This window comes from Schistocerca americana, chromosome 6 (genome assembly GCF_021461395.2).
Source record: "Schistocerca americana isolate TAMUIC-IGC-003095 chromosome 6, iqSchAmer2.1, whole genome shotgun sequence".
In the NCBI taxonomy this organism is placed as follows: Eukaryota; Metazoa; Arthropoda; class Insecta; order Orthoptera; family Acrididae; genus Schistocerca; species Schistocerca americana.
Window position 1 is genome coordinate 194344024 of NC_060124.1, and position 22864 is coordinate 194366887.

At 40.8% G+C, this 22864-nt stretch overlaps 1 protein-coding gene across 1 annotated transcript in view; it reads left to right on the forward strand.

Annotated features, from left to right (window-relative positions):
* Nucleotides 1–22864, forward strand: part of LOC124619687 (dipeptidase 1-like) — a 315244-nt gene that overhangs the window by 72645 nt on the left and 219735 nt on the right. Inside the window, exon 4 of the mRNA XM_047146237.1 lies at nucleotides 22620–22752. Coding sequence (XP_047002193.1) covers nucleotides 22620–22752 — 133 coding nt within the window. The remainder of the gene's footprint in view (nucleotides 1–22619; nucleotides 22753–22864) is intronic.

A 22864-nucleotide genomic window follows, 5' to 3' on the forward strand; every position in this document is an offset into this window, starting at 1 on the left:
AAGTAATTGAGAAACGTGTCATGACGATCTCTCCATTGGCTAAAGATTTCGGTATAGTCATCCACGCGGATCTCCGTTAGAGGACTGCCAAGGGGAAGATGACCATGAGAAGAAGACTTAAGAATCAATGAAAGGGTAACGTTCTACACGTCAGGGGGGGGGGGGAGGGGGAGGAATGTCAGAAGTTTGATGATGTCAGGGAAGCTAGAAAGTCTGAAAACTGAAATGCTAAGGCTCAATTTAGATACTGTGAGGGTCCGTGAAGTGAAATGGAAAGAAGGCATGGATTTTTGGTCAGATGAGTACAGGGCAATATCAACAGCAGCAGAAGGTGGTATAGCGGGAGTGGGATTGGATATGAACGGGGACGTAGGGATGAGAGTAGGTTACAGTGAACAGTTCAGTGATAGGGTTGTTTTCACCAGAATCGACAGCAAATCAACACCGATAGCGATAGTTCAGTATACGTGCCGATGTCGCAAGCAGAGGAAAAGATAGAGAAAGTATATGAGAATAATTAAAGGATAATTCATTGCGTAAATATAGACGAAAATCTAACAATCCTGGGGAACTGGAATGCGGTTGTAGGGGAAGGAGTAGAATAAAGGTCAGTGAAGAAAAAGTCTAGATGGCGATGGTACTTTATTAAAATGACCGTTTTGACTTATGCTTAGGCCATCTTCAGATAACACCCTCAGCTGAAGTTGACGATGCGTACAGCAGACAGTTGCTGTGAGCAGTTTGAGCCGTTTCAGCGACGAGGTCAACTGTCTGTTGTACGCATCGTCAACTTCAGTTAATGCTGCCTTGCATCGGTGAGGAAGGGGATATATGGAAAACACTGACAAGAAGAAGGGATGGGATGGTAGGACATCTCTTAAGACATCAGGAAATAGCTCCCATGGTACTAGAAGGAGGTGAGGGAAATGTAAAGGAAGACCCAGGTTGGAATAGCTGAGGACGTATGTTGCAAGTGCTACTCCGAGATGATGAGTTTGGCACAGGAGAGGAATTCATGGCTGGCTTCATCAATCGAGTCGGAAGACTGATGGCTCAAAAAAAAAAAAAAAAAAAAAACGAAAAATATATCACCTCGAGTTGCTGCCGGGCTAAAAGATGTCCAATAGGACATTAGGAGGCATCCGTTGCTTTTTGCCACACCATTGTAAATATCGATTATGAGAATGAGCATACTCACATTTTTCTGTCAGTTCCGAATAATGCAGTATGCTCTGACTAGTGGTAATGAATTTCTCTTCTATCCCTGAGGCTGTTATACTCATCAAGAATGAAAATTATATTCCTCTCTACTTCATCGAAAAAAGCTCGGTATTATGAAATAGTGCAATGTAATGACAACACGTTGGGTGCCAGAATGTTTTGAATAAAGTAATGAGATCAGACATTTATTATTATGCATAGATTATAAATAAAAATGTTTTTAGGGTCTTTTTCTACCTGCCGTAAGCATGACTCAAAAATTAAGTATTTAGAGGAGAGATTAACCTTCTTTTCATCATTTCGTGGAATCCACAGTGTATGAAGGCTGTCGTCCTCCAACGATTCTGTCACAGCCGTTGGCCTTTATCTCCTCACTTCTGTGTACTCGTGGCTATACGGGCGACACTCAGAGTAGCTTAGCTCTAAAGCTCTAAGGCTGCTTCCTTGATAGCTTTCCATGTGACACTGCCACGCGACGGTCAGCGTAATGCTGTTATCCCGGTCATAACTACTTTCGTTGCCTTCGGATGCTCATGTCCGCAGCGATTACACTGCGGAAGCGGAATATTTGAAGTTAGAGATGAGTTAACAGTTGGATGTTCGTAGATCCAATAACTAAAAGAAAGGGAATATCATCTGATGTGCAAAGAAAACTGTCGGTATCGGAAATGTCAGTAGAAGTTTGGGTGAATACGGGAATAAGACTATAACTGTGAAAATTATGTATAAAACAGACTGATATTCCCTAGAATGCAACGTCAGAATGCCCAGTGTGAAACAGCACGCGAATCTCCAATGAACCAGAAGAACCTCCTGAATGACACCTTGAAACGCGTCACTTACAACTAAATCCATCTTGATTCTTCTCTAGAATGCTCCTACTCAGGAGTATTGTTCTTCGATCTCACTCTTGTTCTTCCCGTCGTATCGTCTTGTCGTTGGTGGGCAGTTGAATTTTCAGTGTTAACCAATGAACAACGGACACTTGGTAACTCTACACCGACAGTTTTGGTTAGTGTGCCAGCTCTAAGTTTCATGTCGAATAATACTTGCACGACAGCCCACATGGAGCATGCCATCTCAAACCGCATTCCCATCGTAGTCGCGAGTGTGTCATTGCCTGTCGGAAGTTCCCTAGGAGTTGCATGTGTTCAGAACCGCTTGGCCATACTAGAGAATCCATGCATATTGAGAAAGTGTATATATGTATGTATGTTTGTTCCACATCTGCTTTTAAAACACTGGACCAATTTCAACTAAACTCGGTACACACTTCACTTACTGTCTTGAAAGGACCAGTGTGTTGGTAAGAACCACCTACCTCTAAAAGGGGTGGGAGTAAAAAGAAAGCGAAGCCTACGACGTGCAAGTAACCGGACTAGGTTCATCCATTACTTGAGAATGAAAGCATCTGGTGACTTGCAACAAACGTTACACGTAACTTCAAACCTATAATATACTTTTTCTCGCTCACACCCCCTTCAGCATAGGTATGACCTTTCGATTTATTACTGCTTTACTAATAACTCTATTCGCAACGCAATTTCCTGACAGTGTTCACATATCCACCGAATGTATTCCATAACATTATATCGTTGTGCCACATACAGTTCAGGAGATATGAAACCATAAACAACAATCTACGTGAAAACGAAACAGGATGGAATTCGCTAACGATAGAGGTGAAATACAGTATATGTACAAGTATGTCTGAAATGTATATTAAATACGTGTTTAATGTATGTGACCTCTACCTGTGTGGTCAAAGCCCCTGATCGATATCAACCAAACTTCATACCTACTTACAGTCTGTAAAGAAGTACTGTGAAGGTAAGAGTCAGCAACCTCCCATTGTGGTGGGAGTGATAATGTGGAGAAGGAAAGGCGGAGGTAGAGATGGACAGAGATGGGGGAGATGTACACAGATATATGGGAGGAGGAGATGGACAGAGAGAGAGGAAGAAGGAAATGAACAGGAAAATGGAAGAAGAGGAGGTGGAGAAAGAGATGAAGAGGAGGAAATTGACAGAGAAAAGTAAAGGGAGATGGACAGAGAGAGATAGCGAAGAAGATGTGGACAGAGAAAGGAATGAGTGAGAGAGGAAGATATGGACAGACAGACGAGGATGAGGAGATGGACAGAGAAGGGGCGAGGGAGTGAGGAGGAGATAGAGACAACAGGAGGAGATGGACTTACAGGAAGGAGGAGGAGATGATAGATGGGGAAAGAGCAGATGAACAGAGAGAAAAGGAGGAGCAATGGACGAAGATATGGACAAAGGGAGATGGACAGAGAGCTGGGGTGGATGACATAGACGCTGGACGGGAGAAGGAGGTGGGCAGAGAGGAGGGCGAGGAGATGGACAGTGAGAGGGGATGGAGGGGAAGGACTAATAGAACTGCAGCGCAGTTACTCAGTTAGTTATTAACAACACAACTAAACTCTATTGAGGAATGTGATCATAAGATAAAATGTAAATCTTTGCTAAATTTGGGTTTTATGGGTTTCATTTAAAAGTGACACTATAAACCTTGTTCATATTTGACTAATAAAAGTATTTATTTTAATTTAAGCATTTCTTAGGTATCAAAATTTTATGTTGGCTGCCCTACACTAAGTTTAATGAAGCGGAATTGCATAACGTTCTGTGATCTGCTCAGGGAAACAAGATGGTCAGCGAAGTGGTGTTTAGTTCAACTCCCTTCTACAAGAAGCGATTCAGACTCTATTCCCAGGGATTTAGCCAGAAATCACGAATAGTTCAAACAAAACATTGGGCACGCGCTAGTTTATTTTTCGCAGACTCTCTTGTAGCATGATACCAATAATTAAAATTTAATTCTTGCGTCATCTCATTGGTGTACTCCATAGGATGATCGGGATTATGTTCGCGACAAAGGACATGAACGGTTCCGCTGGGATTATCAACAGTTTTCCACTGTAGGTGGGTAGTCTGGTGCTCCTACAAGCGGAAAAAATTGGGACACAGTGGATTTATCATTTAACTAGGGAACTCATTGCAGTTGAAAATAGAAGGAACTGTAGCGTATTTGTTGGGTGAGACACTGTGTCATATATAGGGATTCAGTCTGTAACAGATTCTGAAGTAAGGGAAGAGGCCCTCCTTGGTGATCGTCAGGGTGTGCCCATTTTGCTGCCGACTTTGAAGTGCAAAAGGATGCTCGTCACATCAGCTACACGTAAACGCAAAATACAAGCAATGACATCAGTAGTGCGAGAGGGAGTCAGTCCTATTTATACACCAGCTTCGTGAGGTCTCCTACTTTCCAACATCAGAGAATGTACATTACATGATAGCGAATCACAGACTGTGGGAAAACCGAAAAAGAAAAGAATCAAAGCGTTTGAGATATTTTCCTATAGAAGGCCGTTGAAAATTAGGTGTACTGACAAGGAATGAGGAGGAACGTCACAGAACGGCGTGGAATGGAACATATGGAAATCATGAACTATAGTAGCACATGTGTTAATATACCTGGTAATAACATCCTTGGTGCTAGAGGGAGCTGTACAGTGTAAGAACTGTAGGGAATGACAGAGATTGGAGAATATCCAACAAATTATTGAGGAAGATGCGTGCGAGTACTGTTCAGAAATGAGGAGGCTGATGCAAAAATGGAATTCGTGGCGGTCGCATCAAACCAGTCATATGACTGATGAATCGAAAAGGAAAAAAAGGTACTATCGAACGTGCACTCGACGTCTTGCCAAAATAGTTGCTTGTCGGGCCACATTATAAGCATTCAGACGGATATTGACAAGTCTCACCGTAGTTTGGTGCTTTGAGGTAGGGAAACTTTACGTGCCGTGTGACATTTGGCGAGGACCAGATTCCAGATGTTCATTTCATACCGTTCTCTCCGCAATATTTGCTCATAAACTGTGTGAGAAGGACCTACATTCACAAAGAGCAGCAGTGTCTGTCGGGTTTTAAACTCGTCTCCCGTCCACTGTTCTTAGGCACGATTACATTCCTTGTAGGCACATTGGTGAGTCTGCATCGATACAACACCAAGTCGGATAGCATTATTGTCTGTGTGGTCGGGACCCTCTAAACAAGATAGTTGTTTCCTGACTTTCTGTCACGCCTCCACGATGACCCATCCGCAGATTCCATTCAGCTGAATGGCACGTTAATTCTCTAAATAAAAAATATAGTATTTTTTCTTAATTTCTTTTTAATTTTACTACTCACGCTAAAAAATTGTTCGTGGTGAAAGATTATGTTTCGTTTTCTTAGCTATAACAATGAAATCCTACATGGATCTGGAGTGATATCGTGCTATATCTTCGGTTCATAAATTGTTATCAAGAAAATTTTCTTTCATATGAAACACTAATGAGATAAAACATTGTAGTGCCTTTCATAAACTATGTCCATACCACGCCAAAGATCTATGTGATTTCGGCTTGTGACATTTTAATAAGATCACTAAAAATAATTGACCGAGCCGCCTATCAGGAAAACCACCGAAATTCTTGAACCTAATGTCGAAAATTGCAGACTGCTTTTTCAGGTATACGATACGATTAAGTTCAAAATGGTTCAAATGGCTCTGAGCACTATGGGACTTAACATTTGAGGTCATCAGTCCCCTAGAACTTAGAGCTACTTAAACCTAACTAACCTAAGGACAAAACACACAACCATGCCCGAAGCAGGATTCGAACCTGCGACCGTAGTGGTCGCGCAGTTCCAGACTGAAGCGCCTAGAACCGCTCGGCCACACCGGCAAGCTCGATACGATTAAGTGCCGTTGAAGGCGACTGAAATCTATCCCATAAAAATGTCGTGTTTAACATAGGTCATGCGTCTCAAAATATTTCTGAAATTAATTTGCATACATAATACACACGACTTTCAATAACACTTAGCTTTCAAATTATATTTTCAACATACAACTACATTAATTCAGTAATGATTAGTAACCAGAATCAAATCAGCAAAGGAACGCGATACGAATGAGAATGCGAATGCTAATGAAAGAGTCTACATTCTTTCGTCACTTATATATCAATTGTGAAAAAGCATTCTCGTGACGTTCAGATGGTTCACATGGCTCTAAGCACCAAGGGACTTAGCCGGCCGGTGTGTCCGTGTGGTTCTAGGCGCTTCAGTCTGGAACCGCGTGACCGCTACGGTCGCAGGTTCGAATCCTGCCTCGGGCGTGGATGTATGTGATGAAAAACGAAAATTGTAAGATGTACGGCCTGTTTTAAACAGCAGGTAACAGGTCTATAATTTGGCAATAAATAAATAAAAACAAATAAATAAATGTGTGTGATGTCCTTAGTAGTTCTAAGTTTTATGGAACTGATGACCACAGATGTTAAGTCCCATATTGGTCAAAGCCAACCAAGAGACTTAACAGCTGAGTCCCCTAGAACATCACACACATCCATGTCTGAGGCAGGATTCGAACCTGCGGCCGTAGCAGTAGCGCGGTTCCGGACTGAAGCGCCTAGAACCGCTCGGCCACAGCGGCCGGCGCTCGTGACATTTTGACGTAGTTTTTATTGACTCAACGATTTAGTTTCTTCTTGCTCTTACATAATCTTAGCCACTGTACTTGAACAAACTATTTTATAAGTACGTAAGAAATCATAAAAACTACATAAAATCTCAATAAAATGAACACCCTTAGCTGCTTACAGGCGTTGACATACGTCAACGGGGACAGATGAAAATGTCCGAAAGAACAGATACCATCTTAGTATATATATAGTTAAGGCTCACCGGCCACTTGACCATCTTCTTCTTCTGGGCGAATGCACAAACATTGCCCGAACTCTTACGGGAATCGGCAACGCGCCGCGAGTAATGAATATAATGGGCGGGGGCACTACGAATGTAGCGCGGGACAATACGTTGAGAATGTGGGTTTCGCGGGAGGCGCGCCAGAGATAAATCCCTGCAGTCGCGCTGTCCTCTGTGTCCTCGGTGGATCAGATGGATAGAGCGTCTGCCATGTAAGCAGGAGATCCCGGGTTCGAGTCCCGGTCGGGGCACACATTTTCATCTGTCCCCGTTGACGTATGTCAACGCCTGTAAGCAGCTAAGGGTGTTAATTTCATTCCAATCAGCTGCATGGTCACCGATGGTATCTGTTCTTTCCGACATGTCCGAAAGAACAGATACCATCTTAGTATATATACACAAAATCTCTTAAATTTAAGAAAAGAGGCGCCACAACACCATTTCACAGCCACGACGTAGATCAGTGGTGGAGGACCAAATGGCCTCTTAAGGAACTGACTATTATTTTGTCCAGCGAGTTCATACACAGCACTGCATTTGCATTGGTACAGGAAACTCAATAGCGAATTACAAAATAGGCCTCTAACACGCGAAGCGTAGATCTGAAAGCAAGAAATGGCTTCATTAAAGTGCCCGACGATGATGGAGATGTACTCCGCGGCGCTTTTATTCTAGAAAGCGAGCCTGCGGCGCGTGAATATGAGATGCAAAGTGGGCGAGGCTCGCGCTGGCCGGGGCGGACAAGACAGCCGACAGCGCCAGGCGCTCCGGACGAGACGTTTCGGCCCGCCACCCTGCAGCCACCATCAGGCACGCTCCGCGGATCCGCGAAAAAAGACTCGAGTTGCGCATTCATTTTCCCCTTCCTCCGCCGGCCGCGCTAACAAGGCGACGTGCGCAAGTCGGGCAAAGATAAGGGGGAGCAAATGCGTCTTTGATAAATAAGTCATGGCTGCGGCCGGGATCCCGGTAATGCCTCTCTGCAGAGTGCCGGCAGATACATAAAACATCCGCCGAGGCCAGGAATCCGTCCACACGGCCCAGCTCAGCGCGAGGGACCACTGAGCCGTCTCCGCTCTGTGTGTGCGAAAAACACCCGGCTTTTCCTTTTTCACTTTGTCCGAAGCGAGAGTTTCTTCTAACGGGCAACAAGTAAAGGTCACTCAAGTGTTAGATCCGTCTGTCCGAGTTAGCTTTGGTCATATGACCTCTACACTTTGTAACTTTAAGCTCGGTAGACTGGAGGGTAAGTATGGCTCTTAGTCGTTGCCCTCTTACATATGGGAATTAGACATCCAGCTGTTTCGTCTTCACAAAGCTTACGCCCATCGTTTCCACCTATTTCCATCCTTGTTTTGGGTCCTAATTCAGCATTTCCTCCGTGATGTTCCATCTAAAAAAAAAAAAAAAAAAAAAAAAAAAAAAGGTTCAAATGGCTCTGACAAGGGAACCTCCCCATCGCACCTCCCCCCCCCCCCCCCCCCCTCAGATTTAGTTATAAGTTGGCACAGTGGATGGGCTTTGAAAAACTGAACACAGATCAATCGAGAAAACAGGAAGAAGTTGTGTGGAACTATGAAAAAAAAAGCAAAATATACAAACTGAGTAGCCCATGTGCAACATACGCAACATCAAGGACATTGAAGGCTTAGGAGCGCCGTGGTCCCGTGGTTAGCGTGAGCAGCTACCAACTGAGAGGTCCTTGGTTCAAATCTTCCCTCGTGTGAAAAGTTTACTTTTTTTAATTTCAGACAATTATTATCTGTCCGTCCGTCCGATGCGAGGTAACTCCGCCGTAATATGGGGACGCTACACCTAAACAAACATCGAAACACACGACGTCAGTCGACTACAGCGCACGGAAGAGACTGTATTCCTGCTAACGAGGCTCCCTGGCTGGCAGTTGACTGTTCCCTACTTTTGACGAGAGTGCATTAAATACGTGAGATGTATTCCGTGGGCAACATGAATCCAGCAAAACAAAGACACTAAACTTGTTACAGTGAACAGAGACGTCAATAAACAAAAGGACAGATCATAACTTTGCGGAAAATAAGGAAATAAAACTTTCCACTCGAGGGAAGACTTGAACCTAGGATCTCGCGTTGCGTAGCTGCTCACGCCAACCACGGGACCACGGCGCTCCTGAGCTCTTGTTGTCCTTGATGTTGCCTATCTTGCACATGGACTACTCAGTTTGTATATTTCGCTTATTTTTTTCATAGTTCCACACAACTTCTTCCTGTTTTCTCGATTGATCTGTGTTCAGTTTTTCAAGGCCTATCCACTGTGCCAACTTATAACTAAATCTGAGGGGGGTGTGATGGGGAGGTTCACATGTTCTTTTTTTTTTTTTTAGACTGGTACCTTAAACCAGCGCCTTACACCGCTTTTTTTTTCTTTTTAATTTTTTTAGGGCCTCCCTTCTCCCCTCACAGCCCTTCCAAACGCTCACCTTGTTTTGCCTTCTTCGATTAGCTTCTTTGCTTTGTCGTTATTATTATTATTATTATTATTATTATGAGTCCATCCTTCTACCAACTTTTTTTTACTTTTTTATTTTATGTACTTTTTTATGTTTTTGATGCCAAATCCTCATTTTTCTTACTTTTTGCGAGTGCTCGGCCACTTTTTCTTTTTTGTATCTTTATATTTTATTTTATTTTTTATTTTTTTTATCGGCTTCTTAATTTTTTTTCTGTAAGCTGAGGGCCTAAATTACCTTAACTAACAGAAATGAGAATAAATATTTCTTCTTAATATTAATTAAAGGTAATGAATCTTCCTCTTGCTAATGGGAAGACAAGTATATTAAAATAAACTCAAACGTGAAATCTCTCATCTTCATAAGGAAAACATAAAATCTTGCATCCCCTTGAAAAACGTTTTTTAGAGCTTAAAACTTCTCCGCGTATGGCATAAGATAATTAAAAAAAACAAAATACGTAAAACTTGATGTCTAATTTCTTCATGAGGATGTAGTCCGGTGCGCCTTGCCACGGACTTGATTTCTTTTCTGCAGTGTCTCGTGAAAGGATCGAAGACATTCCGGTTCCAGGTATCTGTAATCGTGCAAGGCTGACATCTCTGAATTCCGTACCAATCTTAATCTGTCTATTGTTCTCTGTTTAATTTTATTCCATGATTCTATTTAGGAAGCATGCGTAATTTTTTTTTGTTGTCTTTCGTCCGCATGAGATGATGGTGCTGAGTCGTTAGATACACCCAGTAATCTTCCTTGCTTTTATTTTCTGCCTTAAAGATATAGTGTACAGTGTGCCCTTTTACCCAGTTAACAGCATTTCTTTTCGTAGCAGGGTGTGGCACTGCGTCTGGAGTCAGAAAATCTGCGGCGGTGAAAACGGTTGGAGATGTTCTGTTAACAGTCGCTAATTTCTGCTTAATTATATGCCATGTGTCTCTTACTCTTTCACACACGAATCGGTGTTCTTCAGTGTCAAGAAGGTTGCATGACGCGCACAAGGGCGAATTTGTGAGATGTATAGCACGCAATTTGGAATTAGTTGATATTTTCCTGTTGACTGCATTATACCAAGTTGCTTTCACCGTAGAGGGTAAGTTCCGATCGTGGATATTTTTTCAAATTGCAGACCAGTCGTTGTTGGGGTATTTTCTTTCAATAATATTTCCTCCCTTAGCTTCCATCAAATATGTATAGATGCCCTTTACTCTCTTCAACTGCTGTTCTGAGAGCCTCGAGGAGATATAACTGTACTCAACAAGAAAAGTTTTCAGGTGACAAAGACCAGCTGGTATATGCTTCACATCTATTGGCGGCTGAATGCTTGTTGGAGCAATTTCATTCAGCAAGTGGGCGGTTAAGCTGTCGGGCATCTGTTTCCATTGCTTGCACATTCGACACACATATAACGCTCGTGACCTGGAACTGACATCAACAAGGTTTAAACCTCCTTTCCTTGTTGGGAGTGTTAGTGTATTGAACCTCACTTTGAAAATGTTGCCTTGGCATACAAAGCTTCCTATCGCGGATAAAATTCTTCTGGCTGTTGCTAATGGAATCGGAAAAGCTTGGACAACATAGTTAAGTTTGAATGTTATATACACATTTACTAGTTTGATTTTCTGTATCTCGTCCAGTTGCCTCATACTGTTTCCTTGTACAGATGCTCGTATGCTTACAAGTAGTTTTTTATAATTGACGGCAATAGTGTGTTGGATGTTGCTTCTAAATTCAATACCCAAACATTTCAATGTGGATACTTCCGTCAACTGTCCCCGATTTTGCATGGATATTCCTCTGCCTAGGTTCATGATGCCTGACTTCCTTTTATTTAGTTTGGCGCCAGAAGCAAGTTCATATGTGTGTACAATCTGAAGAGCTTTCGCCACTTCATCTTCATTTATAACCAGGACGCCCACATCATCTGCGTAGGCGTTGCACACTATTTTCTTGCCGTTTATACACAATCCTTGCAGGTGATGCGTGAGTGTCGCGAGGAGAGGTTCTACTGCTATTGCGAAAAGGGCCATTGACATTGGGCAACCTTGACGTACAGATCCAGTCAATTCAATATCTCTACTTAGTTGTCCGTTTATCATTATTCGTGCTACACTGTTTTTCAGAATTTGTTGAATAATCCTCACGAATCGTGGTGGGAAACCCATTACTTCCATGATACCAAGGAGATACTTATGATCGACTCTGTCAAACGCCTTCTCGAAGTCTAATGACACTAAAGCACATTTTATTCGGCATACATTTGCGGTTGATATTATATCCCTATATTCGCATATATTCTGATAGATGTTTCTGTCTTTGCCTACACATGTTTGGTACATACCAGTTACAGAGTTAATAACCATTTTTATTCTTCTTGCTAATACGCAGGCCATAATTTTGTAATCACTGTTGAGTAATGTTACTGGGCGAAGGTTTTCAATCGCTTTGCTAAGTGAGTTTTTAGGAATTAGAACTATGATCCCTTCAGGAAATACTTTGGAAGCGGCAACAGTGCCACTCATGATTTCGTTGTACATACATAGCAACTTGCTTTTCATTTGTGGCCAGAACACTTGGTAGAATTCCACGGGGATACCATCAGGTCCTGGAGACTTATTTTTAGGACTCTGTGCTATTGCGTCTTTCAATTCGTCCTCTTCTATTGCGGCCATGAGATTTTCTACTTGCTCTGTACTAATTCGGCCTGATACGTTTCTAACAAGATCACGCCGCGCCTCGTCGACGGTAGGTTTGGTGGACATCATATCTGTGATATATTTATGAACAGCGTTTTGAATTTCATGCTTTTTTGTATGCCCGGTCCCATCAGGTAACTTAACTTTTGTCAGTATTTTTCTGTTTCCTCTCTTATTCTCACGCATTACATGGTACATAGCCGTTTCTTCCCCTTCTACAATGTTGTGTAGTCTCGCTCTGACTTTAAAACCTTCTTTTGAATTTCATGCTGTTTTGTGTGCCTGGTCCCATCAGGTAACTTAACTTCTGTCAGTATTTTTCTGTTTCCTCTCTTATTCTCACGCATTACATGGTACAAAGCCGTTTCTTCCCCTTCTACAATGTTGTGTAGTCTCGCTCTGACTTTAAAACCTTCTGACTGTCGCCGCTTCAGCGCTAAAAGTTTTGCTTTAACTTTCTGAATCCGGCTAAAGATCTCCATTAATCGTGTGTCCAAGGTGTACATGTGTCTAAGGCAGCTAAAATAAAATTCAGTCGTCTTTTTAATCCAGAAACTTTTCTGTCGCGAGTAATCCATCAGCATTCTTCTTATTGTAGGCTTCGCACATTGTAACCACCAAGCTATGGCAGAACTGTATTGCGGGAATCGTTTCTCGCATTCTTGCCACACATTAATAAATGCTACGTGACATTCCTCATCTTGGAGATGTGTAATGTTGAGTTTCCATATGCCCCTCGCTTGGTAAGTCTCTTGTTTTTCCAAATTTACTGTGGTGATGTACGCGGCATGGCCAGAAAACATAGTGGGCCAGACCTCAGACTGGAGTACATGGTTCTTAAGGTTGGACGACACGTAAATTCTGTCTAGCCTGCTTGCTCAGTGACTGTTAAAATATGTGAAACCGGCCTGTGCGCCATGGGTATGTTCCCAGGTATCGGTTAACTGCATTTGGTGGACTATTCCTCCAGTTCTACGGACTTGTTGAAATTCGGTGTCTGGTCTTTCGGGCTAAGTACAGAATTAAAATCGCCGGCTAGGATTATATAATCTTGACGTGTACCGAAGAGATGAACGATTTCCCTTCTAATTGTGAGCACTATGGGTCTTAACATCTGAGGTCATCAGTACCCTCGAACTTAGAACTAATTAAACCCAACCAACCGAAGGACATCAAACACATCCATGCTCGAGGCAGGATTCGAACCTGCGACCGTAGCAGTCGCGCGGTTCCAGACTGGAGCGCCTAGAACCGCTCGGCTACACCGGCCAGCGATGTTCCATCTACATCTAAGTATACGCCACCTTATGATGTGTGACGTCTAGTACCTTTCGTTTCCGCCCTTTCTTGTTACAGTCGTGAGTGGTGGACAGCAAGAACGATTGCTGATAAGCCATCATGCGAGCAAGAACTTTCGAAATCTTCCTGCAGAAGTATCAGAAGGTGAAATGGCCAATAAGCGTTACAGAGAAGAACTGAGTTGCTTTTCGGATTATCTTAGCCGACCTGTGTGGCCGAGCGGTTCTAGGGGCTACAGTCTGGAACCACGCGACCGCTACGGTTGCAAGTTCGAATCCTGCCTCGGGAAATGGGTGTGTGTGATGTCCTTAGGTTAGTTAGGTTTAAGTAGTTCTAAGTCCTAGGGGACTGATGACCTCAGATGTTAAGTCCCATAGTGCTCAGAGCCATTTGAACCATTTTTCGGCTCATCTTACAAGGGAACCTCCCCATCGCACCCCCCTCAAATTTAGTTATAAGTTGGCACAGTCGATACGCCTTCAAAAACTGAACACAGATCAATCAAGAAAACAGGAAGAAGTTGTGTGGAACTATGAAAAAATAAGCAAAATATACAAACTGAGTAGTCCATGCGCAAGATATGCAACATCAAGGATAATGTGAGCTCGCGAGCGCCGTGGTCCCGTGGTCAGCGTGAGCAGCTGCGGAACGAGAGGTCAGTGGTTCAAGTCGACCCTCGAGTTGAAAGTTTAATTTCTTATTTTCGCAAAGTTATGATCTGTCCGTTCGTTCATTGACGTCTCTGTTCACTGTAATAAGTTTAGTGTCTGTGTTTTGCGACCGCACCGCAAAACCGTGCGATTAGTAGACGAAAGGACGTGCCTCTCCAATGGGAACCGAAAACATTTGATCGCAAGGTCATAGGTCAACCGATTCCTCCACAGGAAAACACGTCTGATATATTCTATACGACACTGGTGACGGCATGTGCGTCACATGACAGGAATATGTTGTCGACCCACTTAACTTGTACACTTGGCGAATGGGTAAAAAGATTCTTCTACCTTGCCCGATTTAGGTTTTCTTGTGGATGTGATAATCACTCACAAAAAAGTGATGGAAACATAGGAGTTTGTCACATGAACTGAAAGTAAGAAATTAAACTTTTCACTGCAGGGAGGACTTGAACCAAGGATCTCTCGTTCCGCAGTTGCTCACGCTAACCACGGGACCACGGCGCTCCTGAGCTCACACTCTCCTTGATGTTGCCTATCTTGCGTATAGACTACTCAACTTGTGTATTTTACTTATTTTTTCATAGTTCCACACAACTTCTTCCTGTTTTCTCGATTGATCTGTATTCAGCTTTTCAAGACCTATCCACTGTGCCAAATTATAAGTAAATCTGAGGGGTGTGCGATGGGGGGGTTCCCTTGTTAGTGTCCAATATGAGTGTGTCTTTCAGAATCCATCAGTTTACCTTAGACTGCCCGGTGCTCGATGAAAGACCGTCCATAGGTCACACACAGAATCTGGATGCTGGTATATCATTTAACCGTCGGTGAATGGTGAAAAGGTTCAAATCCAACTTGCACAGATTGGGCTGTAGACTGCTCGTCGTTTTTAATAAACGATCTGCCAGCTGGCATACCTCACTCGTTCACAAGTTACACGCATCGCCCAAGATCTAGTCAAAGCTACAGCCAAAGTATTTAATCGTAATCATCATTAGCATCAGCGACAGAAGCAGCAGCCGCCGTTAGGCTGGGTTCACACGAGTGGAATGTCTGTCGAATGGCAGCTGTACGTTTAATATACGTGTTACTACGAAGCACGCCGTAGATACAACAGTCCTCCTGGGGCAGAACGTGCACGACTACGGACTTTCGCCGAATTCCAGCGGCATCGCCCCTAGCGGTAGCCGCAGTGACATGAAGAACCACGAGGCAGTGTCGAGTTATCCGTTCTGCGTTTGTATCTACAAATACCTTCCACAATGTGTCCTCTAGATATACATAAAATTGACACAGAAACTTAAATAACGGGGGCAGAGAATCTCCGCGTATTTGACAAGAATGCCACGGCATTCGCTGTGAATTATTTCTAGAGTTCACTGAATGTTCAAGAAGAGACAGAAAGTCTATTCGTAAGTATATCTTTTCATCTCATCATTATTCTGATAATACTCTGGGTTACAGGACGTCGGGACTGCAACAGAACTAGCGATTTAGTTTCTTCAAATGCTTTACTTATTTTATTCAGAGAATCGCCAACAGTGACAACCTTATAGGAACTCTTACTCCTTTCCTATTATTTACATGTTAGTTCTTGCTCTTTCTGACACAATCTAGCAGAAACACTAACTTATTTACAATTATAATGAAATCTGATAAATATATTTTTAATCATGCGGTCAAGAACAAAGCAGGTTAAATATATGCTAAAATTTGCAATGATGTGATTTCTGAAGCGTTCTCGGTGTGGTACATCGATGGTTGGATACGCTGAAACATGTATAATATACTCATTGTAGGTATAAAAATAAATATGTTATCTATTAATTACTTTATTGTGCATATGTACAATAAATGCAGTAAATAACCAAGTAGCAGGCAACAGTACGCAGTACTATTTTCTACAAGGTGTAACGGAGAACTCTCGTTTCATGAAGAAACGCCAACGCATCAATTCCCATGCAAATTACCAAGTACGTCATATAGTCGCCTTGGACAATTACGTTCCTGGAAAGTCTGATACTTGGATCGATAAATATATAACATTAAACACACGACATACAGTAAGCACTGTTCCAGATTAACTAAGTAGTTCCTATAAAGGAAAATGGATATGAAAGCTCATATTCTGCCTAATGTAAATCCTCAAATTTCGCGCCCCCGTCAAAGTGCATCACCGGCCTCATTTACAAAACAATTAGCCATTGCATGTGTGTTTCTTAATGCTGACGCACTTCTTCTTCTTTCACCCAAGTTAGTGCAGCCAGATTCAAATGGTTGCATAGTATGTATGTCATCAGGTTGTTGACCGTTTCTCTTACGTACATACATACGCAGAACATAGGATACAATAGAAAGGTAAATCTGTCACTGCATCTGAGAATTTCTATCTTTAGTTTCAAAATTAAAATAACGCTTCACACAACGTTAACTTAGAAAAAAAGTTCCTCCCGAACAACCCATGAGGGCCCAACGTTACCGACGGGCCGTCGTGTCATCCTCAGCCCGTAGGCGTCACGGGATGAGGACATGGAGGGGCATGGGGTCAGCAAACCGCTCTCCCGGCCGTATGTGAGTTTCCGAGATCAGAGCCGGTTCTTCTCAATCAAATAGCTCCTCAGTTTGCCTCACACAGGCTGAGTGCACCCCGCTTACCAACAGCACTCGGCAGACCGGATGGTCGCCCATCCAAGTGCTAGCCCAGCCCGACAGCGCTGAACTTCGATGATCTGACGGTAACCGGTGTTACCACTACGGCAAGGCCTTTGGCCTAACTTAGAATGTGACTGTGATTTATTAAGCCACATAGGAAAGAGAAATATTAGGCTCAGCTGAGCATGGCGTGCAGCCATACCCTCAGAGTGGTGATTTGTCAAAATATATCACCTATCAACTTGACACTGATAAGATGTATGACTCTCCTTCCAGTTTATATGTTAACTACGTTTTTAAGCAGCAATATATATGAATTAAGATGCAGCAAACGTAAACTGATTAGTGACTATGTTTTTAACTGTACACTTTTCGAAATTTCGTTATATGATAATAACTATGATCAGTAAAGAAAAGAGAGACTATTCACTATCAAGATTTGACGTGAGGCTATAAGACGCGAATCACATTTTCTGTCTAATAGTTGCTTCATACGTGAATGAGAAACACAGCATATCGGAGAAGATATTGCAGTCCCAAAAAATTGGTATTTAAATTTTTACACTGAAAGTAATGTTGTACTCAGAAACTAACTACAGAGATGTATGTAGCTTTGATTCTTTTACATAAACAACTTATTTGGATCAGAACAGATCAATCGATATTTGACTCTCCATATTCTGTCCCACAGCTGGCTGCATGGCTGAAGAACTCTATGTCTCACTGTAGCACGTCGTCCACTGCAGAAACATTCCATTCGTTTGACCGTAGCCTTAGAAATCGTCTGTCACGTTTTATGGTCTCATCTGTTACATATCTACGTCCCCTCTCTTTTATAATGTCTTCTATCCACGTTTCATTAAGTCTTCTTAATTTCTTATTCTATCTCCTTACAACAGTTAAACAACTAACTCAGCCACCACTTGCAACAAATCGATAATTACAGTAGAAATGACTAAGAGCATACATTCTTCGTGTTTCCTGAGAGGAAAAACATGTTCATCCTTATTAAGAAAGGAGAAAATGAACTTATAAAAAGTAATTGGAAGGAAAAATGAACTCGTCATTGTATTGACAAACAACAAGAAAATTATGCGAGATGTGGCGATATTAAACAATTTCAGAAATTCATGTGGACGTAGATTAGTAAGAGCCACAGTAAAACTGGACACATTTGAGGAAAAAACTCGTTAAATAGGCTATCCGAATGTTTATTATGAGAATTCGCAGTAAGAACAAGGCAGCTGTAATTTAATACGTAACTTAACACATGCATTATTTCACATGGACAAAGCAAAGCTAATTTACGGCCAGAAAATTCATGTAGCCTTTAGCTGCACGTACTGGAAGTTTAGTAAATGGGTGGATACTACACAACGGCTGACTTAAGACATCTGCTTCATTCCCAGGCAGAAGATCAGAGAGTGATACATTACGAGACCACGCGCCTAGGACGAAATCAAACAAATAAATGTGTAACATATCATGGTTGTTATCATGGAAACTTTAATATGAAACTGGCACAATAGTAGTATCATAAAGCAGGCGCTGAGTTAAGCTTCACCTATAGACATGACCAATTATTGGGGAGAAACATAAACATTTCACAAAACTGGCGTGAAGGGTCTGATATAGACGTATCACAAGAAGTAAACAGTAGAGACTTTAGGCCCTAGAGAGCATGTGCGCCCGTGGGCTCTCCCTCTCTGGCGGAATGGGGCCCAATCATTCCCCAATTGAGCAATGTACAATAACTGTTCTTTCAATTGAACAAATTTTAGAAAGTTCGTCTGAATCAACTTTAGATGACAGAAATCATTGGAAACCATGCAACAAAAAAGATATAATACTTTTCTGTCTGGGATTTGCCAGTTCAACGAACTGCAGACGCTAAATACGCGAACAGAAAAACCCCATCGTCAATAGTTCCGTTTAGAACTTAGAACCGTAGATTACCTTACCACAGAACGGTTCTGTACATCAAATATTTTAGTATACACATTATTTGTCTGACCTAAGATCAGAGAAGAAAAACATTAATATCCTAGGCGTTTGATGATAGAAGATGGGAGATGATATAAGGAGGTGAATTATCTCCTTCCATAGTTACAGTGCATATCATAAACATGAATTAATCGTTGTCTATATATCTGCCAGAGGTATGGTTCAAACGGTTCAAATGGCTTTGAGCACTATGGGACTTAACTTCTAAAGTCATCAGTACCCTAGAACTTAGAACTACTTAAACCTAACTAACCTAAGGACATCACACACATCCATGCCCGAGGCAGGATTCGAACCTGCGACCGTAGCGGTCGCGCGGTTCCAGACTGTAGCGCCTAGAACAGAGAGGTATGGAATTTATTATAAAAGCTCATTATATTGCGATTTATCTCTGCATTGTTCGAAACAACCAAACAAAAATTATGTTATATCTTTTGTTTATTCTTGATGATATTAGATGTTGATACAGTTTCGAATCAGTATTTTATTCCTTCGTTAACTAAAGCAAAACTCATGTAGTACGTTATAAGGTTGCTCAATACAAATTTGACTGCAGATAACTGCACTAGGTAATATGTAATTCTATCCATTTCAACTTATGACGCATATTATCATCATCTTCAGTAACCCACATCAATTTAATCAAAAAAACTTCAGATACGTACATAACATTTATGTACATATACGTGTGTTAATGTGTCACATACAACTGACTCATAACTTGACTAACTCGCTACTGAATAAAGTGTGTGCTTAAATAATCGTGTCTACACAGTATACATTTAAATTGGGCTTTTACACAATACCACACCGAATTAACATAACGACACTTTTAAAGGCAGCAAGTATTTTATTTTTATTTCTTCTACGTTGACTAGTAGGCTTTAAAAGTTAAGAATACACAGTGTTCAAGTTTGTAAAAATTAGTTTGACTAGTGTGCTTGTCTCAGGCAGTATTCCAACCCTTTTCACTGAAAACTGCATAATGTTAATAAAATGCAACAAATACTAATTAATTTACTGAGTTACATATATAATAGAATTATATTTTCGCAAGAATCGTGGCTTTATATATCAAAATAAAAATCCACATTAAAACAAAACTGTCTGGTTCCCTAGCAATGCCCCATTTCGATACATTAATAAAGAAGTATATGTCCTGTAAATAGTCTGTCAGCACGTTACAAACATATTTACATGTGCTTTTCGAGTGCATGTTCTCAACGTTGCCTGAAACCTCCTTATTCACATATAGAATTTGTAATTTCTGCCGACTTAAAACAAAATATGTAATTGTAATTTATGGTTTTGAATTTATGACAAAAAGTACTGCTTTTGTTTAACTTTCATACAAAGATTAATCATAAAGTTCTAATTAACACCTAGAAAAACTAGTCAATCAGTCATGTTTTTCTAAGTACATATTTCCAGTCGTGCTACACACTGAAATCCCTGTGCCACAGTACTATAGTATGCTGCAAGAGAATCCAGAACAAAATGACAAGGGCTATTGACGAAACAGAGATGGGCTGCGCTATGTTGTTTTAGTTCCTTTAGCAGTGTGCAGTGGTAGTATGACGCAGGGATTTCAGTGTATACTAGGACTGCAGAGATTTACAAAGACGAAAATAAATAACTAAATTTCTACAGAAGCATGCCAGCAAACAAACAATAACTTATTTATTTAATTTTATTTTTTCAGGGTGATAGTTAAACGTCTAGGACTACTCCTCGACTATAACAAATTGACAACTGGTCAGAGAACTAAAAAGTTAAAATAATATACTCCAACTACATGAATAACAACATGTACTCCTTATCTAGCCAACAACCATTCTGAATAGAATGTAATTAGTTTAGTGTATGGGATTAACCAGCAGATCAGACTAATTACATCACAACATATAATAGACCGAGTTCAACCACAAGTTCAGCATCTTATAAAATGAAGTCTATTCTGACATATACAAAAGGGCCAATTAATACATAAAGATACGTAAGCAAATGAAAGAGATACCACAAGCGTTAAGAGAGCCTAGGCAAAGAAAATGTCAACTGAAAAAGGACTCCATGAAAGAGAATTGAAACGATGCTGGATTAACCAAAAATTTTCTAAACGTTTTTATGAAGATGTAACAATCACAAATTGATAAGAAACACAAATAGAAATAGAAACGATGTGAACAAACGGAACAGAACAGTAGACACCGTATTTCATCAGTTAGAACAGTATATGATACATTAATTAACAATGGAAGGAAAATTACACAAGCTTTTCTAGACATTTGTACAGAAATACAGATAGAGAATTATGAAAATAAGAAAATAATGGAAGTTGTATCAAATGAGGAATACCCATTCATTAATGTTGTAAAGAAAAGATGAGCATAAGGATATTTCTTTGAATTTTCTCATGTTGAGAGATCAGAAGGACCAATCTGTTTTATTTGGTAAAAACTTTCTAAAGCAAAGATCGCTTATATATTTCTTTATTTACAAACAACCGGTTTCGATGGAGTGTGGTGTCATTTTTAAGTCTACAACACTTTTTGTTATAAAATGTGTTCATTTTGAAACGGACCTGCACGCCACATCTGGGCGTGAGGTGCCACGTCGAGATGTACGCATTTTATAACGAAACGTGTTGAAGATCTGAAGATGCAGAAAAGTCTGTCGAAATCGGTTATTTGTAAATAAAGAAATGTTTAGGCTAGTTTGCATTTTGGAAGTTTTTACAAGTACAAGGATGTAATGGGTTCTCAATATCAATAATTAAAACTGGAGGAAATGCAGTGCACAAGAAGCTTGCAAAATTACTTACAGATTGTTCTGTAATTATTCTCCTTCCCAAGAAAGGAGGCATACAAATATATATATATATATATATATATATATATATATATATATATATATATAAGATACATGATATTCACCAGAGGCATTGCCAACTGTACGAAACATGAAGTTTTCATCAAGCAAAGAACCAATTGGATTTATAGATTTATACAGTACAACAAGCCACACAAGCAAGTTCTATAATAGGCTTTAGAATGGAAAAAACGAGTTCCAATTACCATTTAACAGGGATTCATAAATTTTGGAAAAATTTTGATCAGCCTCAGCAAAAAATATATTAACTGCTCAAGAAGATCAATGTATTGATTCAATGTACGTTGGTATCTGGAAGGATGTATCAATTAATCGTATAGTTTTCATTAGATTTCATCTACATGTTGAGAAATTCAGAATTGAAGGAAGAATTAGGCAACGAGATCCCATATCATCGAAATTCTTCTCAACAAATCTATGGGTATTTGCCATGTTCGTAAACAAGTAAAGCAAAGAAGAAATATTAGAACAAACTTCACTTTCATAGTGATGTTGTTCTGTGTGCCTCTTGTGCAGATAACATTCAACATATAGCGGAAAAATGTACTAGAGAAAATTTGAAAGCCTAAAAAAATCAATTATAAGAGAAAGAATACAAGCTAAAACAAACATTTCGAAACTAAAGTAGCACAATGGACCAATGAACGTACAGTGATTGAGTACTCCTCTTGAAAAACTTAGGACGAAGTAAAACTTGTTTCCAGTTTGCATTTGTTTGTTGACTACTATTATAGCTATATGTTGTTTTTTCATTGTACTTGCTTTGTACATAGGATTCTGACGCGAGAAATAAGAACAAAATACAAAAGCATATGTTCAAGTTGTTCCACTTAAGCTTCTCGCCATCTCGCAGACGTATCATCTGCGGATGAATTTGACAATGCCTGCAGACATAGCTCAGCTACGATTTTTATGTTTCCAGTTCTGGGTTGCCTATGTGTCGTGCTCCTCCCAGTACAAGGACGCCGTGGAGATGACTATGCAGCAAGTGGACGTAATCAAACGCTTCGTGGATATGTACCCGGAAGACATGCAGTTAGTGTACACTGCCGATGGTAAGTTTACGGTTCATCTTATCTCTTCGAAGTTATATGCGCACAGAGGTCACTGGACTCTTGAAACAGGATCACACAGTGACACTGTAGTAGCCACGGCTTTTCTGATTAG